General features: G+C 52.9%; 1 protein-coding gene across 5 annotated transcripts; it reads right to left on the bottom strand.

Annotated features, from left to right (window-relative positions):
• Positions 1–327: 327 nt before the first annotated feature.
• phka1a (phosphorylase kinase, alpha 1a (muscle)) lies at positions 328–15,555 on the bottom strand. 5 transcript variants are annotated; one of them, XM_084691304.1, is made up of 32 exons: positions 15,254–15,555; positions 13,366–13,524; positions 12,879–12,926; positions 12,595–12,763; positions 12,058–12,140; positions 10,961–11,041; positions 9,877–9,975; positions 9,555–9,701; positions 9,353–9,406; positions 8,887–9,009; positions 8,680–8,775; positions 8,268–8,375; positions 8,111–8,189; positions 7,671–7,805; positions 7,456–7,565; positions 7,041–7,185; positions 6,286–6,364; positions 5,993–6,141; positions 5,724–5,897; positions 5,395–5,483; positions 5,142–5,284; positions 4,594–4,747; positions 4,259–4,417; positions 3,915–4,044; positions 3,493–3,594; positions 3,194–3,315; positions 3,065–3,100; positions 2,485–2,529; positions 2,054–2,215; positions 1,785–1,838; positions 1,370–1,570; positions 328–1,141 (listed from the first exon to the last, which is right to left on the bottom strand). In XM_084691304.1, exons 1-32 carry the CDS (start codon positions 15,329–15,331, stop codon positions 968–970), a joined length of 3,687 nt encoding a protein of 1,228 aa, XP_084547430.1. In that variant the 5' UTR covers positions 15,332–15,555; the 3' UTR covers positions 328–967. The 5 variants fall into 5 exon arrangements, with proteins under 5 accessions (XP_084547430.1, XP_084547431.1, XP_084547432.1 ...); XM_084691305.1 differs by lacking the exon at positions 3,065–3,100 and having other exon boundaries at positions 15,254–15,554; XM_084691306.1 differs by lacking the exons at positions 13,366–13,524; positions 15,254–15,555 and adding an exon at positions 13,207–13,324.
• Between the last annotated feature and the right edge of the window lie 431 nt (positions 15,556–15,986).

Genomic DNA, 15,986 nt, shown 5'->3' with positions numbered 1-15,986 from the left:
ATCCTTTCAAAACGTTTCACATGGAGTTTATATTACGGTGGCACGTAGCTGAATAGCATTATGGGAGTTGAAGTTATTTCCAATGTCGGGACTTAATAACCATTTAGGCAAAGATGGCAAAAGTAAACCCATCCTCAGAGTAGAGTACTCATCAAACACTCATCAATATAGTTTTTTTCAACCTTTTGAAACGAAATTAAATTCAAGTCAAACTGTTATCTGCTTGTCATATCTCAAAGGTTTTCATTTAATTTCATGCATATACTCCCATTGTATCCTTAACCTTTAAAAATGTTAGGCTTTTGCAAAAACAAATCCTTCTCAACATTTACAGCTTTCTGATTTAATTTATTATCAACAAAAAGCAGTAGTTCTGAGCACACAGTGAGGCATTCGAGGTCAAAATCAAAATCACACAAAACTCAAACTCCATCAGCAAAAACTTGTGTAACTTCTTTACAATACCTAAAATAATACTTTGTCATTTAGTAATTCCACAAACACTGTGGAGACTCACTGAAAACATAATTCTTTGTTTATCACATATCAGGTCAATTGTAAACTGGCCATTTTGACCACCCGCTAGTTTATTAGGGTGTGAAGGTGCAAAACAACAGGTTGGTGTGCAGATGTGTGAGGTGTGTGTGTACATGTTTGTATGTGTGTGTGTCTGTGTGACAGAAGGTGTGTGTGTGAGTGTGTCTATGTGTGAGGTGTGTGTGTGTGAAGTGTGTAACAGTGTGTGTGTGTGTGTAACAGTGTGTGTGTGTGTGTAACAGTGTGTGTGTGAAGTGTGTGTAACAGTGGGTGCGCGTGTTTCCTTTAGACCTGGGTAAGCTACTTCTTGCAAATCCCCTCAAGCAAACCCTCAGGTGCACTTGATTAGTCTCACCCACTGCAATCAGGACCAACGGCTCGGTCTGATACCCGCCGGCAGCGAGTCGAATCAAACGCGCCCAAAGTAGTTTTACTGCATGGCGCAGGCTCCGCTGGGGAGGAAGTCCTGGACGTAGACGGCCACAGCCTTGGACATGTACGTCATGCTGCCGAAGCGGCCACTGGGGGCGCTGTCGTACAGCAGCCTGCACACCCCTGTGGACGGGTCCCTCTCCAAGACGCTCTCCTCTGCTCCCAGGTCCTTCTGCAGAGGGGGGGGGGGGGGTAGAGGTGAGGGATATGTAGGAGGTGAAGAGAGAGAGAGAGAGAGAGAGAGAGAGAGAGAGAAAGGGAGAGAGATGGAAAAAGAGAAAGAAAGAGAGAGAGAGAGACATGGAAAGAGAGAGAGGGGAGAGAGGAGAGAGACATGGCAAGAGAGAAAGAGAGACATGGAAAGAGAGAGAGAATGATGGAAAGAGAGAGAGGACCGGACCTGGTCTTGGTAGAACATGTCGTTGCCGATGTGGACGATCTTCTCCACGTGGACGATGCTCCCGATGGAGTCAACCTCCACGTCGGCCAGCAGGGTCAGAACCAGGATTGCCTCCACCAGGAGCTGCCGGTACTCTGGCTGGGGAACCCGGTTCAGAACCGTCTCCACGTGGACCGCAAACTTGATCTCACCGGGGGTCATCTGGGGGGAGGGGAGGGGAGGGGGGGGGGGGGAGGGGAGGGGGATAGATGGAGTGGTGGAGGGGGAAAGTTGTATGGAGAAGGAGATATGACAGTAGATGTCAAGGCAAGTTTGTTTGGATGGATGGATAAAGGGATGGATGGACAGATGGATGGATGGACAGATGGATGGACAGATGGAGTGTGTGCAGAGGGCTGAGAGTGGTGTAAGTTACCTCTCTGGTGGTAGAGGAGGGCAGGACAAAGCCCTCTATAGACAGGCCGTGGCACTGCAAAACAGCACACGAAACTTGCTTACTTCAGTAACTGCTTACTTCAGTTACCATACAGCTCAGTTTAGTACGATGCAATCCATCACTTTCACTCCCTTCCAATTCCTCTCCTGTAATCTCCCTCTCTCCCTCCTCTCTCCCACCCCCCCCCCTCTCTCTCCCCCTCCCTAAACCTCCCCCCTCTCTCGTCACATCAGAACTCTGAGTCTCACCTTCTGCAGAATCTTCCAGACCTTCTGGTAGAACCCCACAGGTACTCGGTTCAGCGCCCCATCCAGACGCCTCCTGCGTAGCCATTGGCCGTGCCTCATATCCCTGACGACGGGCAGGTGAGCTGGGATGTCTAGGGACTCTATGGAGGGCATCCTGTACCTCTGGCAGATCATAATAAACACAGTGAGAAAGATCAGGCAACAGCTTCCTGGGTAAAGGGATTCTAACCTACGTAGATTCAAAATCAAGCAATAATGTAATGTATTCGTTTAGCAGACACTTTTATCCAAAGCGACATGTGGGTCCATACAACCCCATACCCATCCCACACATAGGTGAGGGGATTGGATCCCATGTAGATCAGTGAAATATGATCCCATTGGTCAGATCTCAGTAGTACAGACTATTAATAGCTAGATTCATGACTTACCCCTGACTCAATGTTTTCAATGTCCAGCATGTGAGGTGTCAGACTCTAATGTGGGGGGAAGAGAGAGAGAGAGTGAGAGAGGTAGAAAGACAGAGAGAGAGAGAGAGAGACAGAGAGAGAGAGAGGGAGGGAGGGAGAGAGAGACAGAGAGAGAGAGAGAGGGAGGGAGGTAGAAAGACAGAGAGAGAGAGAGAGAGACAGAGAGTGAGAGAGGTAGAAAGACAGAGAGAGAGAGAGAGAGACAGAGAGAGAGAGAGAGAGAGAGAGGGAGGGAGGGAGAGACGGGTAAATAGAGAGAGGATGACATAAAACACGACACAGAGAGAGAAAGAAAGAAGAAGAGAAATGCATGAGATAAACACAATAGCAATGTCCTTCCCTCTGGATCTCCAGGATCAACAAACACCGTCTCATCACCATTACAGAGCTAAATTACTGTCTGATCACCATCACCATGGCACCCAGTGCCCAGTGAATTCAACCCTTGTTGACCCCAAGTTGACATCTCGCTAGTGTTAACATGCAGTTGGGGGAATTAACCCTGACAGAGATGAAGACACATCATCATCATCATCATCACCTTACAAGTCTCCGTCAGAGATAATGTGTGCTCCAGCTGTAACAGAGAGAGGGGCGTTGAGTGGAAAGGAGAGGTTGACTGACTGACCACACACACACACACACACACGCACACACACAGGGTTCCTACCATCTTCATGTCGCTCTTCAGTTTGCTGATCCCAGCCCTCTCGCTCTTGGTGGCCCCAACATGGCCGACCTCGTGGATGGAGATGGCTGGACTGGCCCCCGTAGACTGGGCAACGGAACGCACTGGAGGAGCACACACACACGCACACACACTCTGGAATATACTTACATATACACACTAGAATATTTATACATACACCATCAAATGATCAAACTCCTTCTAACAAAGTAGACTAATCAGGAGGACGACAGGAAATAGGAAGTGGTGGGGAGGAAGTTATCTGTGTTTGGTTGACTGACCGCTCTTCTGCACTCCGAACTCTTTCCCAGACAGGATGTGATGTAAGAGGTTCTTCAGCTCCGACGGACTCAAACTCATCAGACTCTCTGTGGCCTCTTCTCCTGCTCACACACACACACACACACACACCCACCCACCATTCTGGGACTGGGCCAATCACCAACAAAGAGCTTCTCTCACTCTCTCCCTCCGGGCCCTTCTTACCCCACTTTACCTACCTCCTTTCTCCCCCTCTCCTCCCCTCCCTCCCCTCCTCTCTCCCCCCTCCCTTCACTTCCCCCCTCCCTCCACTCTGCCCCCTCCCCCCTCCGTCCCCCTTCCCTCCACTCTCCCCCCTCCCCTTCCCTCCCCTCCCCCTGCCCTCCCCCTCCCCTCCCCCCTCCCTCCCCCTCCCTTCCTCCCTCCCTCCCTCCCTCCGTACCGGAGCAGTTGAGGGACTGGGCCAGCTCGGTGGCCATAACCTGGATGATGAGGCCGATGCGGAGCCGGAACATCTCAGAGAACAGGCTGGGCTGGGTCCTCATGTTCATGGCCAGGAACACCATGATCTCCTGCAGGGAGGAGAGGAGAGGGAGGGATGGGGAAGAAAGGGAGGGGAGAGAAAGGGAGGGAGAAAGGGAGGAAAGGGAGGGAAGGGGGAAAATGTGTACATGATTTCACAATGTGTTTGTGTTTTTACCTGTCTTGAGTGTGTGTGTGTGTGTTCTATCTGTCTGTGTGTGTGTGTGTGTTCTGTCTGTCTCTGTGTGTGTGTCTCCCTCCCACCTGTGTGAGGATCGCTATGGTGATGTTGTTCTCGCTGGCCTCGTCGATGAGTTTGACCAGCTGGTCGGGGGGTATGGGGGCGGTGATGGTCTTCTCTCTGGGCTCAGGGGGAAGGCCCACCGTCAGGTGCTTCTGGTGGGCCAGCAAATCAGAGCAGGCCTGGAGACACACAACAACCAATCAGAGCAGGCCTGGAGACACACAACAACGTCCTCCAATCAGTAGTAGTTGACGGGGTTTCTTGGAGTGTGTATTTATGTGTGTGTATTTATGTGTGTGTGTTTACGTGTGTGTGTTTACGTGTGTGTGTGCATTAATGTGTGTTTGTGTCTCACCCAGTCCAGCTCCTCCACCTTCTTGCGCAGCATGCCGGAGATCATGCGGATGAGGCCCCAGTGGCGCAGGTCTCCAGCCTTCTCATACAGCTCAGACAGCAGCTCCCTCACTGTGCTGCCTGGGCCCTGCAGCTGGGTGTCCCACTCCATACCTCTGGAGGAGGGAGGGAGGGAGGGAGGGAGGGAGGGAGGGAGGGAGGGAGGGAGGGAGGGAGGGAGGGAGGGAGGGAGGGAGGGAGGGAGGGAGGGAGGGAGGGAGGGAGGGAGGGAGGGAGGGAGGGAGGGAGGGAGGGAGGGAGGGAGGGAGGGAGGGAGGGAGGGAGGGAGGGAGGGAGGGAGGGAGGGAGGGAGGGAGGGAGGGAGGGAGGGAGGGAGGGAGGGAGGGAGGGAGGGAGGGAGGGAGGGAGGGAGGGAAAAACCGTGAGAGATAGAAATAGAGGCATTGTATCTGTCAAAATGGAGACAGAGAAGGAGAGTGAGAGAGAGAGAGAGGGACAGAGAAAGAGAGAGAGACACAGAAAGGGAGACAGCGAGAGGGACAAACTGACTTGTCCTTGAAGAGGATGTAGAGGATGTCTGCCTGGTCCTGCAGGTTGTGGGTGTCCTTCAGCATCCGCACCAGAGCCTGGTGGTCTATCAGGCCATGGGCGTCTCTGGGAACACTGCTGTCAGTCACCACCACCACGGGAGTCTGGGGGGAGGAGGAGGAGGGAGAGAGAGAAGGAGAGAGGGTGGGGGGAAAAGTTGGACCACCCACAAACACACACCCCTACACACTCATTGCTACACACACACACACACCTGGGTGGTGAGAGCTCTGGGAGAGTCTGTGAGGTTGAGGGAGGGTTGAGGAGAACGAAACAGCTTAGTGGGCAGATACATCTGAACATCTGAGAGAGAGAGAGAGAGAGAGAGAGAGAGAGAGAGAGAGAGAGAGAGAGAGAGAGAGAGAGAGAGAGAGAGAGAGAGAGAGAGAGAGAGAGAGAGAGAGAGAAAGAGACAGAATGAAGAGAAGGAGAAAGAGAGAGAGAGAGACAGAATAAAGAGAGGGAGAAAGAGAGAGAGAGAAGGTGATTTTGTTTCCGGGTCCCTGTCAGGATGTCAGTAGAGGCTTCAGGTCAGGTTCTCACTGTGGATGTTGAGCTCCTTGGCCTTGTTGACGAGGGACACCATCTCTCTGGTCTTGTTGACGGCCGCCCTGAACTTGCCCAGGCCTCCCTGCTGACCCTTGACCTTTAACCCCGACTTGGAGGTAGACGTGGCCAGCAGACGGTCAAGGTACTGAGCGAGGTCATCGTCGGTGTCTGGGGGTCAGAGGTCAATTAGGGTGATGGTGGGGCTTGTGTTCCCCTCCCTCTCCCTCTCTCCCTCCCCCCTCCCTCTCCCTCTCCTTCCGTACCGTCATCGAAGCATAGGTCGTCATAGCTGCCGTCGTACTCCTCGTCGTCACGGTAATGGCCCATGGTGCCAGGAGACTTCCCATCCAGGAAGCTCAGATGGGCGAAACAGGAAGTGGTCAGAAACTCCGACAGCTTCCCTGTCTGGACCCTGAGGGAGGAGGGGGAGGAGGAGAGAAGGAGAGTTGGTGGAGAGGGAGGGGGAGAGAAGTTGAGAAACGTGTGTGAGAACTCACCCCTCCCCCCCCCCCCCATCTCACCTGGCTCCCTCCCTCCCTGCCCCCCGCCTCCTCACCTGGCTCCCCCGTAGTACCCATCCTGCAGCTTCTTCAGTGTGGCCAGAACTGCAGGGTCCAGATCTGAATGGTCTTCAGCTGGAACACACACACACAAACAGCCAGTGACAAAAATAAGAATAAACAGCCAAACACAAGGTAACACAGGCAGACAGACAGACACACACACACACACACACACACACAGACATACAGGCAGACAGACAGAGACACACACAGACAGACTGACTAAGCATGGTCTGGGAGATGGGGAAGGTGACAGACAGACTGACTGAGCATGGTCTGGGAGATGGGGAAGGTGACAGACAGACAGACTGACTGAGCATGGTCTGGGAGATGGGGAAGGTGACAGACAGACAGACTGACTGAGCATGGTCTGGGAGATGGGGAAGGTGACAGACAGACAGACTGACTGAGCATGGTCTGGGAGATGGGGAAAGTGACAGACAGACAGACTGACTGAGAATGGTCTGGGAGATGGGGAAGGTGACAGACAGACAGACTGACTGAGCATGGTCTGGGAGATGGGGAAGGTGACAGACAGACAGACTGACTGAGCATGGTCTGGGAGATGGGGAAGGTGACAGACAGACAGACTGACTGAGCATGGTCTGGGAGATGGGGAAGGTGACAGACAGACAGACAGACAGACAGACAGACTGAGCATGGTCTGGGAGATGGGGAAGGTGACAGACAGACAGACTGACTGAGCATGGTCTGGGAGATGGGGAAGGTGACAGACAGACAGACTGACTGAGCATGGTCTGGGAGATGGGGAAGGTGACGGTAGGTCTCCCGGTCATCCTCCAGCGGGAGGACAGGTAGGACAGGTCTGTACGCAGCATCTCCACAATCATCCTGTTATCCAGCGCCAGGTAGAACTGCTGGTGGTCTATGAACTGGAGGGGGAGGAGGGGGGAGAGAGGAGATGAGATAGAGATTTCAATTAGAGACAGAGACAAGAGCGAGGGAGAGAGAAGGAAAGGAATGATGGTTTAGGGTCTGACCTGTGGGGTCAGGGGTTAGGGTCTGACCTGGGGGGTCAGGGGTTAGGGTCTGACCTAGGGGGTCAGGGGTTAGGGTCTGACCTAGGGGGTCAGGGGTTAGGGTCTGACCTAGGGGGTCAGGGGTCGGGGTCTGACCTGGGGGGTCAGGGGTCGGGGTCTGACCTGGGGGGTGAAGGCGAACATGGTGTTCCTGATGATGTAGAACTTGGAGGTCCCCAGCACCCCCATCCTCCGGTAGGGCCGGCCTGTCAGTCCCAGCCTCTGGTTACAACCTGGGGGGAGACATTCACCATGACTAACACACCTCTACATTGGGTGTTAGAGACTGTGTGTGTGTGTGTGTGTGAGAGACTGTGTGTGTGAGACTGTGTGTGTACCTAGCCTAGCGTAGATGTGACTGAGCACACTGGAGGGCTGGACGTGGATGGGGTGGATGTCTGCTACCGTCTCCACCTCAATACCGTTCTTCAGCAGCAGCTCCTTGATCTCCTCGTTCTCCGCCAGGATCGACACTGGAGGAGAGGAGGAGAGGAGGAGGAGGAGAGGAGTAGGAGACGAGGAGAAGAGAGAGGAAGAGAAGAGAGGAGTAGGAGATGAGGAGGAGAAGAGAGAGGAGGAGAGGAAGAGAAAAGAAGAGAGAGGAGGAGAGGAGTAGGAGAAGGAGAGAAAGAGAGAAGAGAAGAGAATGGATCGTTTCTCATCTATAGCGTCTGATGGCAGAATGTGAGACAGCACCATCACAGAGGAGAGCAGGAAGGAGGAGGAGGTGGAGGTGGAGGAGGAGGAGGAGAGGGGAGGGTGGAGGACAGGAGCTCACCCTGGACCACCACGTCAGGTTTGGGAATGGTGGAGAAACGTCTGTTGAGAGGATCGATCTCTCCTGGAGCCAGGAAACCCTGACACACACACACTTTATTAGTATTTTAGAAGTGTGTTTGTGTAGGTTTATTTCCAGTGTGTGTGTGACCTCTGACCTCGGCCAGCAGACTTCCCAGGACGTAGAGAGACTGGCCCCACTTCAGAGGGCACTTCCCCAGGGGAACCCTCTCCACCGTGTGGGGGTTCAAATACTCCTCATCCACCTACACACACCACACAGATACACACACACACACACACAATGCCATTATTCCATGTATAACTGGATAGCTGGATGGAGAGACAGAGAGACAGACAGACACACACACACACACACACACACACAAAGACAGACAGACAAGCAGACAGACACACAGAGACAGACACACAGACGGACAGACAGACAGACAGACACACACACACACACACACACACACACACAGACAGACACACAGACAGACACACACAGACAGACACACAGACACACACAGACAGACACACAGACAGACAGACAGATCCAGGTGTAACCTTGTCAGCAGGAACACTGTACAGTTCTGGCACCAGTCTGATGCCGTCCTTCTGCTTGATCAGAATCCCCTCCAGGGCCTCTCTGTACTCCTGGACCTGCGGACATCACAACCTGCTCACAACCTGCTGACAACCTGCTCATAACCTGCTAATAACACACACACAAACCTACTCCAGGCACACACACACACACACACACACACACACCTGCTCGGGGCTGTTGCTGAAGATGCCGTCCAGGATGAGGTAGGTCCAGAATAGGGGCCACTCACACTCGATGTTCTCAAACAGCTTTAGCTCTGCTGACTCATAGTACAGACGCTGAGGATCCTGGGGGAGGGAGGGGGCAGGAGGGGGGGGTAAATGTAAGCATAGAGTGAACAAGTGTATTGGAATGAGAGACAGCTAGAGAGAGAGAGAGAGAGAGAGAGAGAGAGAGAGAGAGAGAGAGAGAGAGAGAGAGAGAGACAGCTGGAGAGACAGACGGAGAGAGAGAGAGAGAGAGACAGCTAGAGAGAGAGAGAGAGAGAGAGAGAGAGAGAGAGAGAGAGAGACAGCTGGAGAGACAGACGGAGAGAGAGAGAGAGAGACAGCTAGAGAGAGAGAGAGAGAGAGAGAGAGAGAGAGCGAGAGAGAGAGAGCGAGAGAGAGCGAGAGAGAGAGAGAGATTTACCTCTTTAGGGGTCTTGTGTCCATCTCTGAGGAACCTGCAGCACCCATAACGACCCTAAAGAACACAAGAGGAACACAAGATGAACGGAATAGAAAGTTACAACTCACGAGACCTTAGGAACCTGACTGAGGGAGGGAGGGGGAGAGAGAGAGAGACACACAGAGAGACAGAGAGAGAGAGTGAGAGGCGCGGTGTGGCCGACCTGCAGCTTGGAGATGATCTCCTCCTTGGTGAGGGTGACGATGCTCAGGTCATCCACAGCGAAGGCTGGGTAGGAGAGGATGGAGAGGACACCGGCATCCACCTCTTTAGACATGGAGGCTCTGGGGAGCATGGAGGTCAGGATGGACTGGAGGGGGAGGGGGGAGGAGGGGGGAGGAGGGGGAGGAAGGTATTTGTCAAAGGGGAAGAGTGGAGAAAGGTTTATTAGCTTTGCACTTGAAGTACTGTCTGTGCACGTGTGTGTGTGTGCGTACACCTGTGTGTGTGTGTGCCTGTGTGTGTGTGCGTGTGTGTGCGTGTACCTGGCAGTGCTGGATGTCGTCTGCCAGGGCATGCACCACAGAGCCAGGCCCTCCTTTGGCTCCAAACAGGTTCAGGTCATCCAGCGCCTCCAGAGCTGCCTGGCAACAACACAAACAAACAAACAAACAACACACACAAACAAACAAACATCTCAGATTGGGATTTCTGCATGACTTTTACTCTCAAACTCAGCATGACAAACCCAGTTCCAAGTGAGAGTTTCCACCAACCGATGTCCAGTACTGTAACATGTGGTGTTAACACGCTACACTTCAAGTGACACACGCATGTTTCCATGGATACTAAGTATGAACTGAAGTGTTCCATAGGGAGTGTCTGTGTTCTGAGAAGGGGCTTCTGACTGAGTGAGCTTCGGTTCTTAGAAGGACAAGAGCTAATACGCTGTCAGGAACCTGATACCACACACACACACACACACCCACACACACACACACACACACACACACACACAGAGACACAGACACACACACAGAGACACACAACAGCTGAGTATGCGGTAATGATTGACTAAGACAGGGTTTCACACATTGCTTCTGTGAACACCACACACACACACGTAGGCATACAGTAAGGGGTTGAGGAGAGGCTTGTGTTAAGGAACTGAACGCAGGATCACTGGATTAAAGGAGGAGAGAAGGAGGACGGGAGGAGAGGAGAATGTGTGCGGAGTGTTCCGGAAGTGTTTCCATGGCGTCAATCAATTTAATAGGCTGATTCACTCACACTCTCTCACACACACACACACACACACACGTGAATTATGACCTTTTCTCTTCACCCCATCACCTCCCTTCCCGTCCTTCTCCCTCTCTCCTTCTCCTTCTCCCTCTCCTTCTCCCCCTCTCTACTTCTCCCTCTCCTTCTCCCTCTCCTTCTCCCCCTCTACTTCTCCCTCTCCTTCTCCCTCTCTACTTCTCCCTCTCCCTCTCCCCCTCACCATTCTCTCTTCCATCTACCCTCCAGGAATATGCTTTACACTCTGCTATACACTAGCAGCACTTAAACTGAGTGAGTGTGTGTGCGCATGCATGGGTGTGTGTGTGTATATGTGTGTGTGTTTACCTTGGCCATTCCTATGGAGCTGGCATTGAGCTCAGCTATGCCCTGGTTGGTCTTGTCTCCTCTTTCCCACATCCCATAATCCTTTGGGACAAAGACAGGAAGAGTGAGTAACACAACAACAACAGCAGCTACTTAGGAAAGGGTTAGGGTGAAGGTCATCGTTAGGGTCAAGGGTCAGAGGGAGGGTCACGGTCAGGTGAGGTGGAGGGTCACGGTCAGGAGGGTGGAGGGTCATGGTAAGGAGGGTCATGGTCAGGAGGGTCATGGTCAGGAGGGTGGAGGGTCACGGTCAGGAGGGTCATGGTCAGGAGGGTCATGGTCAGGAGGGTGGAGGGTCACGGTCAGGAGGGTGGAGGGTCATGATCAGGAGGGTGGAGGGTCATGGTCAGGAGGGTGGAGGGTCATGGTCAGGAGGGTCACGGTCAGGAGGGTGGAGGGTCCCGGTCAGGAGGGTGGAGGGTCATGGTCAGGAGGGTGGAGGGTCATGGTCAGGAGGGAGGAGGGTCATGATCAGGAGGGTGGAGGGTCATAGTCAGGAGGGTGGAGGGTCATGGTCAGGAGGGTGGAGGGTCATAGTCAGGAGGGTGGAGGGCCATGATCAGGAGGGTGGAGGGTCATGGTCAGGAGGGTGGAGGGTCATAGTCAGGAGGGTGGAGGGTCACGGTCAGGTGAGGTGGAGGGTCATGGTCAGGAGGGTGGAGGGTCATGATCAGGAGGGTGGAGGGTCATGGTCAGGAGGGTGGAGGGTCACGGTCAGGAGGGTGGAGGGTCACAGTCAGGAGGGTGGAGGGTCACGGTCAGGAGGGTGGAGGGTCATGGTCAGGAGGGTGGAGGGTCATAGTCAGGAGGGTGGAGGGTCATGGTCAGGAGGGTGGAGGGTCATAGTCAGGAGGGTGGAGGGCCATGGTCAGGAGGGTGGAGGGTCATGGTCAGGAGGGTGGAGGGTCATGGTCAGGAGGGTGGAGGGTCATGGTCAGGAGGGTGGAGGGTCACGATCAGGTGAGGTGGAGGGTCACGGTCAAGAGGGTGGAGGGTCATGGTCAGGAGGGTGGAGGGTCATGGTCAGGAGGGTGGAGGTGAGGGTTAAAGTGTCTTACCGCTACTTTGTACGCTGCCTCGATGTAGAACATGAGGTTCTGAACCACGTCCACCTCATCCTGGGTGTACACAATGTGGAGACCTGCACAGCAGAGCACAGGTGGAACACACACACCAGAGAAGAACTAGAACACACACACCTGCAGACCAGAGGAGAACTGGTCACACGTGGTCACACGACCTGGTTTACACCGAAAGTACAACATGTACTGCAGACCAGAGGATACCTGGTCACACCCACTCACAGGCAGTCATCTGGGCCAGGAAGAGCAGGAGGCCCCACCCACTCACCTGAGGCAGTCATCTGGGCCAGGAAGAGCAGGAGGCTCCACCCACTCACCTGAGGCAGTCATCTGGGCCAGGAAGAGCAGGAGGCCCCACCCACTCACCTGAGGCAGTCATCTGGGCCAGGAAGAGCAGGAGGCCCCACCCACTCACCTGAGGCAGTCATCTGGGCCAGGAAGAGCAGGAGGCCCCACCCACTCACCTGAGGCAGTCATCTGGGCCAGGAAGAGCAGGAGGCCCCACCCACTCACCTGAGGCAGTCATCTGGGCCAGGAAGAGCAGGAAGAGGGAGGTGGCGTCCACCTGGAGATGGCCCCACTGGTCGTCCTCAACAACGGTGGCGCAAGTGTGCGTGTTGTACTTGGCATGGAGCGAATCAGAAGGACTTTGACTGTACTTGAACTTCTCTACTTTGTCAAGCTGGAGAGGAGGAGGGGAGGAAAGAGGAGAGGGGATGTCAGTGCTTGGTGTGTGTGTGTCAGTGTGTGTTTGTGTGTTTCAGTGTGTGTGTGTTTGTTTCAGTGTGTGTGCATACCTGTCTCATAATACACTGTAGTAGACCTCTCATGAGTTTCACCACACTCTGCAGGGAGAGAGAGAGGAAGAAGAGAAAAACAAGAGAGAGAGAGAGAGAGAGAGAGAGAGAGAACACAATGATGAGCCAGCAGATCAGAAGCAGCCACAATGAGGGAGGGAGGGAGGGGGAGAGAGAGAGAGAGAGATAGATAGAGAGAGAGAGAGAGAGAGAGAGAGAGAGAGAGAGAGAGAGAGAGAGAGAGAGAGAGAGAGAGAGAGAGAGAGAGAGAGAGAGAGAGGAGATAGAATGCGAGTGAGCACGCGCGAGAGAGAAAATAAACAATGACCTTTTTGTTTCAGCCAGAGTAACAGGATCCTGTTGACGCCTGCGCTGCATGGTACTGTCAGCACCTGCTCCAGCTCATAGGTGTTGGCCTACCTGCCTACCCCACCTCCCAGCCCTATACCCTGGGCTATCCCTCAACTCCAGCCCCTGGCTTTCCCACCTGCTCCAGCTCGTAGGCCTTGGCCTTGTCCTCGTCCCGGTCGGCGTTCTTCCTGTAGGCCAGGCTGAGCGCCCAGACCGACAGGATGCTGTAGACGTTGTCTCTGACCCAGGAGTCCGGTTGGTCCTCGCTGGCCGGCAGCAGACCAGTGACAGGGTCCTGCAGGGGTCAGAGGTTAAAAAGTCAAACGGGCCGAGACAGGAAGCAGGTGACGTCCCCGACAACGGGCGTCCCGTCGGGTCACCGCTGACTAGCAATCGACCCCCGTCCCTGTCCTGGCTGGGGTCAAAGGTCTTTTAGTGAATGAGGGAAATCGCTAGCTACCCCAAAAACATCTGTTTCGGTCACTCTAACTGAATTTTTGGTTTGAAACAGAAAACCCTCAATCCATCTGTACATGCTCAGGATCAACAGCAGTGTTCCTCTACATCCTGGGATGGGATGGGTTCTGTAAAGACAGAATGGTGCTCCTCGTGAGGGGACATAAGGACAGGCGGTATTGAGGTCACGTTCACACAACGTGACAGATTATCCCTCTCAGCTGCACAGATGCTGGAGTCAGTCGCTAAGTTGGCCAGCCAGTCAACCAGTCAGTCAGCCAGCCGGTCAGCCATCAGTCTGACCACCTGATGCAAGGACGCAGTGTCAAAATGTGTGTGTAACCAGCAGGGAATGTGTGTGTGTACGTGTGTGTGTGTGTGTGTGTGTGTGTATGGACCTCTTGTAGGTGGCAATGCCTTGTTTGGCTGGCTGACTACTTATTTAACTGTCTGACTGGTCAACTGTCTGGCTGGTTCTCTGTCCGGCTGGTCGCAGGGTGTTTACGCTCTGAATCCCAACAAGAGCACTGAGTGGGAGGGCTTCCAGTGAAGCTGCACTGAGAGCCAACTCTGGCGGGTGACTGGCTGGTTCCTCCTGAAAGGCCCCTCGGACCTGGAACGAGCCGTGCCTGACCGCAGGCCTGGACAGACCTGAGCCGTGCTGTCCTGCCCTGCTACAGTCAGCTCAGCTGGGAGGAGGGAGGCAGAAACAGCTAGAAGGTGTAGTTGTAGTGAAGAAGCAGGCTGGACATGTCTGTATATCTCTGTCTGTGTGTGTGTGTGTGTGTGTGTGTGGTTTTGCATATTTCTGTCTCTGTATGTGTGTGTGAGTGAGTGCATAAATGAATGTGTGTGTGCCTGTATGTGTCTGTAAGTTTGTGAAAGTGCTCCTGTTAAGAGTGCATGAACACGTGTGTGCATGTGTGTGCGACTGGCTACATGTGTACGAGTGCATGTATGTGTGTGTGTGTGTTTAATGTGTAACCTGACCCTCAGGTCATTCAGGAAATGCTGTAAGAGCCACAGCCCAGGAAGTTAAAGCACGTGGTGGGTTTCTGCCCTCTGCACGGGGGCACTGCATGCGCGCAGCGATGTTGACAGAGAGAAAGCGTCCAAAAGCACATTTCAATAATGAAATATATCTCTTTACAGTTGTTAGTTAAGAAGAGGCTTTGTCTTGGACATAAGGACGTTGGTGTAATGAGTGCATGTCTTTGACATAAGTCGTTGTTCTTTCCTTCCCTTTTTCACCCCACTGGTCAACAGGGTTTGACGTTCAGCAACCCTGGATGAAGTATTGCATTACGGCGGCAATACAATTAGTCTATGCTGTGTGAACTGAGTGGGGGTTTATGTTGAGTTCGTTTTAAATCACAACGTCTGATTTGAGTGTTCAATTCAGAGTCCAGGGTTTAAAAACTTTATGTTAAATGTTTAGGATTTGAACCAGGAGAGTTGACTTGACCCCGTGTGTACAAAAACAGCCATGCTCGATGTCGGACTTTCAATGTTGCAATGGAGGCAGAGAGTACAGTGCACATTCATGATTAACCTCCCACCACACTCACTTGGTGACGAAGAATGGTCTGTTGTACAATCCGAGCATAATTGTCGAGTTTTACACCTGAGTTGCTTCGGCTTCTCATGTTGACAACGTCGATGTGCTCTTCCGTGGTAGGATTTTGGGCTAAAGGCGAAGTTTAAATCCTGCAGCTTCTTGCTGTCATGCTGTCTGCATCTCTAGGTGGGGTTTCACGTTTACACGCGTAAAGGGGAAAGCAGAACTGTTAACGCCAGTTGCAAAAGTCCGGCGTCTTCAAAATTTGGTCGAACTCTCGAGTTTAGCTCACTGTCAATGGTTACAGTACAGAGCTGTCTCCGCCCACAATACTTTGATGTCAGCGCGCAGCAGCGCAGAAACCTGACACGAGTTAAGTGTCTTGAGGTGTTTACAAAGTGGCGTTACCGCTTTATTTAACTCATCGACATCTATCATCTGGCCTGTTAAGAAACAAGTAGCTCTCACATTTGTTGACAGTGACATCTGAACACTTTGCTGCGGCAAAATAGTCCCAACATAGACCTTCCCCCAAAAAAATGTCTGTCCTCAATGTAATATGTAAACTAATATGTTACTTTGTCAACGGTTACAGTTCCGAGTCACCCCCTTAACAGTCTGGGTGCAACTTGCTAGTTTCCCCATTTCAGATTAGTTTCAAACTCAGGCGAAGTCTGCTAAGATTCTTCTATGAAAAAGCGAGTATTTTGAGTTTGGTTCAAGAACAACAAATAAAACATATT

This window comes from Hypomesus nipponensis, chromosome 25, assembly GCF_054491055.1.
Source record: "Hypomesus nipponensis isolate SF chromosome 25, ASM5449105v1, whole genome shotgun sequence".
NCBI lineage: Eukaryota > Metazoa > Chordata > Actinopteri > Osmeriformes > Osmeridae > Hypomesus > Hypomesus nipponensis.
Note: the sequence above shows the minus strand (reverse complement) of the source record. Positions and strands in the feature narration are given on the sequence as shown.